The following is a 9,572-nucleotide window of genomic DNA, read 5'->3' as shown; positions in this document are numbered from 1 at the left end:
TATGAGCCAAAGAATCTCACACACAGACACACACACAGATACACACACACACACACACACACACACACACACAGTAAGGGAATGATTAAAGAACAACAATAGTGTCCTCAGGGCTGGGATGGATGATTCTGTGATGTGCTCCAAATGTGAGAATGGCCTACATCTCTTCATCACCACTGTAAAAGGCTAATCTTGTATGTCTTGGAAAAATTCTTCACAATCCTTTTTAGCATCCTATCACTGTAAGTAATATTTGACATATCCCTGCTTCCAGAGACAGAGAAAAAAAAAAACCCTTCTGAGAGTTCCCTACCTAAAAAGTCCTCTTCTCTATAGTAGAGTCTTTATGAAAGTCTACCCAGAACCTCCCAGCAGCAGAGAAGGTAATGCTTCCTTGCTAGAGGGAAGTCATACATGTAAAATATTTGGAGTTTCCTAAAATCTCCAAGTGGCTCTAGAACCCCTACTGAAATCTATCTCAGTACTTCTTGGGTCTCCTTGAGGGGTTGCTGATTGTTTAGGTTTAAAACTATCTCTTCTATGTAACAACAATTCTTATGATAAGGATTGCTACAGGGATTTCAGGGGAGGTTAGGAGGTAGAGTTGGTGGCATGAGATTAGATTTGTGTTTAGAGACACATCCTGGAAAAACAAGCTGTGGTTGTTCACGTGGGGTAGGGTGAGAAAGAAGGCAGGGACCTCTGTTTGGAAATTCCTGCATCATTCAAGTAAAGAATGACTGTATCTTTGGAATATAATGGTAGTAGTTGCATGCCCAAGGATTGCATCTCATGGAATCCATAAGCAGTGATGTTCAAATGGACAGCATTTAGTGAGAGATTAGATGTGGGTGGTGACAGAAACCGGATGACCTGGTGAAGTGTTCATTTAGTTAGCAGCCCTGAAGGGGATATCATGACTTTGTTTGTTTACATGATGAATTTGAGACTAACATCCAGTGTAGGTTTTGAGGTGGAGTTGAGTGGTGAAGAGCTTGGAGGAGACATGTCATGGCCTATAATATGTATGACAGACTTTGGTGTTAGGTAGTAACTTGATACAATGACTGTGAATGAGAGAGACTTGAGAGACTGTAGACTGAGAAAAGAAGGGTCTAGCACCAGGTTATCACTTAATGTGAAAGAGTGAGCCAGAGTAGGAGAAAAACCAGAAATGTGGTGTCAGTACCAAAGGAAGAAAGATTTTCAAGGAGGAACTAATAACAGTGCCAGTGCTGTTGGGATTAGGTAAGAAATGTTCTTTGGGATTGTTCATTCATTCAATAAATATTTATTGATGAGGGCACAATACTAAAAGTTAAAGCCACAAATCCCTTGAATTGTACATTCTAAGAGTAAAAAGAAACAGGAGTATGCAAACTGATTTAGAAAGAAATGGTGAAATGGGGTGAGGATATATTTTGGACAGGGTGGCCAATTGCAGGCATCTCTGATATAATCACATTTGAAAGTTTCTAAATGTAGTGCAGGAGAAAGCCATGCAAAAATGTGGAGGAAAGCACCCAGGCATCAGGAAACCTGTGTTGAAGAACCACAAGCTAGAATTGTGCTTAGATATTCTGATCAACAGCAAGAGGGCTGGTGTAGCTGGAGGAGATGGATGAAGGAGAAGTCTGGGAAAAGAGCTGAAGATGAAGGACTTTGGGGATATTTTGGAGAGAAGAGATGCCTTTGGACATTCAGTGACACAGAGATCATGAGGGATTGCTACTTTGAGCAAGGGATGGCTGGAACAGAAGCCAGATTGGAGTTTGTTGAGGTGGGGGATAGGAGTGAGAAGTGGACACTGACAGTCTGGACAACTCTCCGAAGAGGAGGGCAGCAGCTGTAAGGGAATGAGGGGCAGCCTCTCTCACTTGCCTTCATGTAGATTTGGGACTCTTGACTACTCATCTCAGAAGGAAATCCTAGAATGGACTCCTGGAGCCACAGTGACATCCTAAAGGAGAGGACTCCCTCTCCTCAGTCTTAAGCAGTCCCACCCACCCCACACTTCCCTATCACCTTCTTCATTGCTCCTGTCACTTCCTTGTTCCTGAGACTGTAGATGACAGGGTTCAGCATGGGTGTGAGGACTGTATAAAAGACGGACACTACATCATCCTGGCCAGGAGAGTGGTAAGATGCGGGTAACATATAGGTATACACGAGGGGCCCATAGAAGAGGTTGACAACTGTTAAGTGGGAGGAGCAGGTGGCTAGGGCCTTCTGACGCCCCTCCACGGAATGCATCCTAAGCACTGCTGCCAGAATGAGGGCATAGGAGGTGGTGATGAAGGCAATGGGCACCAGAAGGACCACCACACCTGTCACAAAGAGGACTCGCTCATAGGCAGCTGTGTCAGCACAGGCCAGCCTCAGCAGTGAAGGTACCTCACAGAAAAAGTGTGCAATCCTCCTTGAGCCACAATAGGGGAACTGCAGGGTCATTGCTGTCTGGATAGAGGCATTGAGGGACCCTCCCACCCAGGAGGCGGCCACCATGAGCAGACAGGTCTGGTGACTCATGAGTGATGGGTAGCGCAGTGGGTTGCAGATGGCCACGTAGCGGTCATAGGCCATGAGGGCCAGCAGGAGGCACTCAGCAGCCCCAAGGAACATGAAGAAAAACATTTGTGCTCCACAGCCCACAAATGAGATGCTAGTCCAGCCAAAGAGGAAGCCTGCTATCATCTTGGGGACGGTGACTGAGGTGAAGAAGATGTCCAGGAATGACAGCTGGCTGAGGAGGAAATACATGGGCGTGTGGAGCTGGGCATCAGCCCAGATCAGGAAGACCATGGCAGCGTTGCCAGCCATGGCTAGTGTGTAGATTATCACAACCATGCTGAATAGGAACAGGTGAATCGGACTCTCATTAAAAAGGCTCGTGAGGACAAAGCCGATGGTGGAGGAGTGGTTCCAGGGCCTTCTGCCTGCCTCCTGCCAAGACTCACTGTGGGGAGGAAGGAAACAAAATCACCAATGGCTCAGAAGCATCCATTCTGAGTTAGAGAAGGGTGATGGATGAAAACAGCAAAGGGCAACAATTAAGTAAAGTTGGCACAGGGGTTGTGGGAATTCTTCCTCATATTCTTGCAAATTTTTATAGGCTTGACATTATTTCATGATGAAAAACCACTATAAAAGACTTGGCATGTAGCCAAAACAATGCTCAGAAGGGAACTTCTAACACCAAATACCTGTGTTAAAAAAGGAGGAAAGACTGAAAACCAATGATTAAAGTTTCCATCTTAAAAAGCTAGAAAAAGAACCACAGCACATTAGAACACCCCATGTTTTGTGGAATACACACGCTTAGCAGTGTTTCCAATAATTAAATAAACAAGTAAATATGCACACAGGACAAATTTTCAAAAACAAACACTTTCATGCCAAGTCTAAGCACTAGATCCACAAATATGTGAGTATTGTGGTTCAAAATTCTCATTGTAGATACGTGAGGATCCATGTAATGAATTTTTCTTAGAAACAGCTGAGAGCCTGTGATGGTGGCTGACAGGGTACATTTTATCAGTTAGCATGGCTGTGCAGTGCCATCTTGACCTTGTCGTCTTGACCCCCAGGCGTCCTAAACATGCCCTTTGTGCTCAGATGCAGTAACTGCTCTTAGGAAGATTTTTGGCAATATGTTGTCCTTATCCTCATGCTATGACCTCATTTCAATGGATTTGCTATAACAGTCTCTTACCTTAGTAAGAAGATCCCTTATGAACTGGTTTGATAGAGAATAGGCCTCTTTGTGAGCATTACCTATGAACTTCATAATATGAGTACGTGAGCCAGTTTCGGTAGTTACCCCTGGAAGAAACTTCCTTAAAGTTCCCCTTTTTCAAATTACTTTTGTTGGGGTCAAGTCAATTTCAATGGATGTCAAATTAAGCTATGATGAGAAAGAAGTCACCCAAAGGCAGTTTTAAGAAAGTATGGATGAGGGGACGAGCTCAGACCAAATACACCACTGCAAGAGAGCCAGCAGAGATCTGCCCACCAGGCAAATTCCCAGATTTTGTGGCCTGCTGGCTTCCTTGGTTCTAGGATCCCAAATCCTAGGGAATGTTTTGAATTCTAGCTCCTGTTTCAATTGAAACATCAATTGAAACGTCAATCTCAATTGGGCTTGAGATACCAAATGACTTAGATGGAGAGAATGAAGATAAATAAAATTAATTTCCCCATGTTCCCGAATGAGTTGAGAATATGAGAGAATGTTGGAGTTGGTTGACACCGTTAGGTCACTGGGACAGGCCTAGAGGGGTATGTAAGTGTTGTAGAGTTACCGCATGTCAGGATGTGACAGGCTGTGGCCCTAATCTGCATGTCCTTCAGATTCGCCAGCAGAGTCATGCAATCTATGGATGATCTGCATTTCCAGTTTCCCCGAAACTAATTTCCTATTAATTAATAGGAAATTTCTATTAATTCCTATTAAATTCCTATTAATTAATAGGAAATTAGCTTTGGGGAAACTGGAAATGCATATCACAAGAGTGGGCCTTGAGCACCCATGTTTCTTAAGACTCCCAGGCTAGTCTGACATATGGTCTGAGTTGATCCACTGCCCATAGCTTCTGAAGGAGCTTAGAATCCAGTGCTTGCCTAGGTCCCGCAAATACGTCTCAGGTAGCTATGCTAGGAAAAGGTTTTCCTCAATGCTCATCCTGGCATTTCTTGCTATGCCAAGGGACCCATCTTATCTATCACCTTAAACTTCACCAATTTCAGGATGCTCATGCCAGGTTATACAGATTCCTTAGTGATGAATCAAATGTGTTCAGAGTATAGCAGGGCCCATCCCAAAGCTTCTCTCTCAAGCTGAGCACAAGAAGTTAATGCTGTTAAACTGAAACATTCAAGACGAGATTTTAGTGAAGATGTGAAATACCACATCTATTTTCTGTATCTTATGATGCTTTGACATCTTGAGGTCTTTCAGTCCCTGGGAAGGGACTGTTCCTCTTAAGGGTGCTAATTCATAAAGATGGTGAACAACTTGCAGCGGATAATGTCTTTGGTGTGAAAATGAATCAATCTTGAGCACATACCCTCTTCTGCCTCCCTTTATCAGTCTGGAACAATATCCCTCTGCCATAATCATCCTAGGGACAGGTTCCAGACAACTAGAGACAACACCTGTGACTCAAAGCCCACCCAAATTATTATAACTATCAAATCCTAAACCTGCTCATCTGTGCCTTACCCATAAAAATTATGTAAAAGCTTTTGTGTATGTTTTCTCCTCATTTATTCTGCCTCCTGACCAACCCTGATGCTTCCTTCCCTCTGGGGCCCTGCATGCCCCCTCCTCTTGGGAACTGTAGAAAATTACCTTTTTAATGGCAATCATCTCCTGATCTGTTCACTTCACCATAACATGACATAAAACGAGACTCTGGGTGCATTTGAAAACATTGCCCTGAAGAGAATTGTCTCATGTTTTCCCTGTTTTGTCATCTTGCAGACACAGCTTGTATTGTTTGGTGTCTCAAAAGTCTCATAACCACTAGATTTTACAGCTGGAGGAAACCTCACCCATCACCCCAATTTTATCCATACATAGTATGACCCTTGGTCAACAAATTTTTGAACTTCCAGGCCAGATCCCAAATCCTCCTAACTGTTCTACAGCAAGCTTCCTCAGACTTGGCACAACCAGCATTTTCCTATGGATAATTGTTTGCTATAAGAGGCTATCCTGTGCACTGCAGTGCATTCAGCAACATCTCTAGACTCTCCCACTAGATGCCAATAGTACTCCCTCCCAGCTGTGACAAACAAAAATGTCTGCAGACATTGCCAAATGTTCCCTGCTGGGAAAAATCACCTCTGACTGGAGACCTCTTTTCTAGGGCATTATTATCAATTACTTTTCTTTCCTTTCCTTCCTTTTCACCAAGGCAAATGAAAGAGAAAAGGAAATCACATGTTTTCAATCTGTAATAATTTGGCCCAGAGTTGTCTGAATGTCATTTGTAGATTTTACCAAGTTCAAGCCATTGTGATTAAGGATCTAGTCTCTGGAGTTAGGTTGCTTGGGTTCAAGACCCAGCTTGTACCTCTACAACTTAGACTACTCAGCTTCAAGCTCCTTGTCTCAGAATTGTTGGATCTGTTGGAGGCATTAAGTGGTTAATACCTGTAGAGTGCTTGAGGTACAGTTAGGCAGGAAAAATACATGGTTTATCAGCTGCTATTAACACCACAACTCTTATTACCACTTTTATGACTCTGAGCCTCTGCTTATCTCTCTCTATAAAATGGGGTCATGATACTTGCTTCTCAGGGTTATTGTGAGTATTGAATTAGAAAAATGTTGAGGTTGTGCCTTTTGCATAATAGGTATTCAGTAAATATTAGGATACTTCCCTTCCTCACTTAAGCAAATTAGTTTTGCAAAATAATCATGCGGTCGATAATTGTACTCACCTGCAAAGAGCTCCTAGTCTCTCCCACTTGGAGATTTCCCCTCTACAAATTTTATTCTCAGAAAGCTTGGAAGAGGTTGTGTTTGTTGTGATGGGGAAGGCTTCTCCACTGAACGTCTAGACTGAGTATTACTTATGACTAAGGACTCTGTCCTTTCCTTGTTTAAATTTCTCCACAGAAAACACTTTGCATGGTCCCTGGTCGATGCTTATGGGATGTGTGTGGTGAATAAATGAAAGAAAACACAACCTTGCCCACATAAACACTATTACCTTTGTGGCTGTCTTTTGGTATTGCCAACTGAGTTCAATAGCCCTTTGTGGGGCTGTGTGTAAGCAACTGTTCTTAGAAATTATTGATTGTCCTGGCACTATTGATTTTTCTTTTCATGGCAGTTTCTCATTATTAAAACACACACACACACACACACACACACACACACACACATTTGCATTGCAGTGTATGAAGTACATGTGTGTGCATGTCTCAGAATAATTATTTAGGATGATTATATTAGGCTGGAGGAAGAGGATATGTTTTTCTATTCCTGCTACCTCTAGCTTGTGTAGCTCTGAACTAGTATGCAGCAGGCATCAAAAAAAAAAAACACTAAAATGAACAAAAAAGGGATCTTTAATGTAAACAACATACTGTATGTTGTCAGGTATTTCTAGAACTAGTCTTTCTTCTCTCTTCTATGATTTATCTGTAATGGTATGATATTTTCAAGCCCCCCCTACAGTTTAACTGTTTTTTTCTTTTCTTTTTAAAGTAAAGCACAGCCTTGGTTTTTATAATTCAAGATATCTCATTTATGGAGACAGACACTGCATAAAAATAAAAAACAAACAAACAAACAAACAAACAAAAACCTGCCAAATCAAACAACTGTCAGATTGTCAGAGATTTTAAATGGTGGAAAATTTGACAGAAGTTGTGGAATTGCCCATTGTCAAATGTGGGGCTGCATGAATTGGGGCGATGGTTTTAAATTAACTTCCCTCTTTCTTGAACTCCTGTCTTTCCCTCACTCACCTCACATTGTCCCAGTGTGCAGTTTCCATCAAGACACTGTCTCTTGTTGACTTTTCTCCTTCTTCCAGGGCTCCACGTTGTGGCTCAGAAATGAAACAGTCTCTTGGGGAGTCCACATGGAAGTCTGTGAAAGCTGAGTCCATACATCCATCTCCTTTCAATAAGACACCTCTGAAAGTTTCCCATTTCCCCCTTAAAGCCCTGTTTTCCACAACATGACTTAACCACCTTTACTATAAACAGGGTGAGCTTCTGCCCGTTTCTAGCTCTCCTTTATCCACTTCAGAATGCTGTGACTGCAAAGTTTTTGTAACTGAATTTGCCCTATTTTCTTACCCAAAGAGTATGATTGCAGTCCTTCATAGATCAGTGCTCATGATGTAACTGATTTTGACACTTACAGGATATGCGTGCTGGGATGACATGTTACTTAGCCCCCAAACTTTGAATCCCAGATAACATAATGGCATTTAGATTCAGCCCCCAAATCTGCACATCAGAATTATCTGAGGAGTTTCCAAAAATACTAATGTACGTGCCTCATCTTCAGAATTACTGATTTAATTGGTCTGTGATATGTCCAGATCTTCGAAGGCTTAAAAGGTTTCCAGGTGATTCTAATCTGCAGACAAATCTGGAAACACTGAATAGGGATTTCACAGAGGAATGACAGATATGCCAACTGTTGACACCCAGATGTCCTTAGACCAGAATGTGGTCTCTAGATCAGTAGCATCAGCTGCTTCATCAAAATGCAAATGCTGAGAACCCACAGAGACCTATCTAATCAGAAACACTGGGTAGTGGCTCAGAACTGCTTTAACAAGACCTCCAGTTGGTTCAGTGTTTGCTAAAGTTTGAGAACCCTTCTAGCACAGAGATTGTCAACCAGGAGTGATTTTGCCTCCCTGACCCCAGGGATGTTTGTCAATGGCTGAAGACATTTTTGGTTCTCATAACTCAGAAGAAGGGTTGGTGTATAGTGGGAAGAAGCCAGGGATTCTGCTAAACACCCTACAGTGCACAGGATAGCCCCCGAACAGAATGTTAACCAGCCCCAAATGTCCATAGTGCCAAGATTGGCACTGTGTTGTTGAATGATTAAGTGAATGAACATGACTCATGATAGAAGTGAAGGGAAAGACCAAAGCTCATACAGTTCACTAAAGGAGGTGCTTTTAAAGTAGTGAAAATTAAGTAGTGAAAATTCACATCTAGTTAGAGCATCAAAACCACCTTAGCCTGGATGTCATAGGATCCAGAGACATAGTCAGGTGTTTCCTAAGCAGTGGACAGCTTGGCACAAACAGAAAATTCTTTAGGTGAGTAGTGAGATTTGTGAGATGTGCACAGAAGCACTGGAAGGTATTTTTCTTTTATTACACGGGGTGGTGGTGGGCTTTCATGGATGTGGCTCAGACTCTGTGAGAGTAAAACTGCCACCATGTGGTCTCTTGCTGTTGGCTTGATTTACGGATGCACAATCCAAAGTTCTGCTGACTTATTTGATATTCTGTAGCCACAGGCAAAATCTGAACTCAGTGCTGGGGAGACAAGGAGAGTGTCTTGACCTGTGAGCACTTTTTTCACCTGTTGAGACAGGTCAGGGGGTTGGAGTAGCTGGGGGAGAAGAGAGACTCTCTTTGTTCCACAACTTAACATGGTGTTGGGATTTCATCTGGATACACAAATGGTTTTAATAATTTTACCCACTAGGCTGCTATGTGCCAGAACTGTGCTTGGTGTGCTAAATACATGTGTTCTAGGTAGGCATTATTATCTGCATTTTATAGAGTAAAAATCCAAGATTCAGAGATAACAGACACAAGACTGGAGGGTTCAAATCCAGTCTAACCAGAAGCCACTACTTGTTGCACCATGTCATTTTGTTTTGACAACATTCTGAGAGCTCTCTAAAATCTCACCTCTTTAAAACTGGTGCTCAGCTGGCCACCAAAAGCCAGTGTAACTCAACTGATAAGTTGTAGAAATGCCAGTCGGTAGACCTTCTTTAACTAACAGCTGAGTGATTTGCAGACTGTGCTAAGTAAAACCTAGATGGTTTCCATCTAGGAAACATCTAAAGAAAC

General features: G+C 42.5%; 1 protein-coding gene across 1 annotated transcript; it reads right to left on the bottom strand.

Annotated features, from left to right (window-relative positions):
- Nucleotides 1-1,989: 1,989 nt before the first annotated feature.
- Nucleotides 1,990-7,625, bottom strand: LOC123938425 (olfactory receptor 2Z1-like). The gene is made up of 2 exons (XM_045999770.1): nt 7,483-7,625; nt 1,990-2,956 (listed from the first exon to the last, which is right to left on the bottom strand). The coding sequence occupies exons 1-2, from the start codon at nt 7,623-7,625 to the stop codon at nt 1,990-1,992; spliced, it is 1,110 nt and encodes a 369-aa protein (XP_045855726.1).
- Between the last annotated feature and the right edge of the window lie 1,947 nt (nt 7,626-9,572).

Source organism: Meles meles, chromosome 3 (genome assembly GCF_922984935.1).
Source record: "Meles meles chromosome 3, mMelMel3.1 paternal haplotype, whole genome shotgun sequence".
Taxonomy (NCBI): domain Eukaryota; kingdom Metazoa; phylum Chordata; class Mammalia; order Carnivora; family Mustelidae; genus Meles; species Meles meles.
Note: the sequence above shows the minus strand (reverse complement) of the source record. Positions and strands in the feature narration are given on the sequence as shown.

Bases quoted from the DNA above. Each gene is read 5' to 3' on its own strand.
- LOC123938425 (XM_045999770.1), bottom strand. From the start codon at position 7,625: ATGGACTCAGCTTTCACAGACTTCCATGTGGACTCCCCAAGAGACTGT. The intron at 2,957-7,482 runs GTGAGTGAGGGA...TCCTCCCCACAG, and splicing joins GCACACTGGGACAATGTGAG to TGAGTCTTGGCAGGAGGCAG.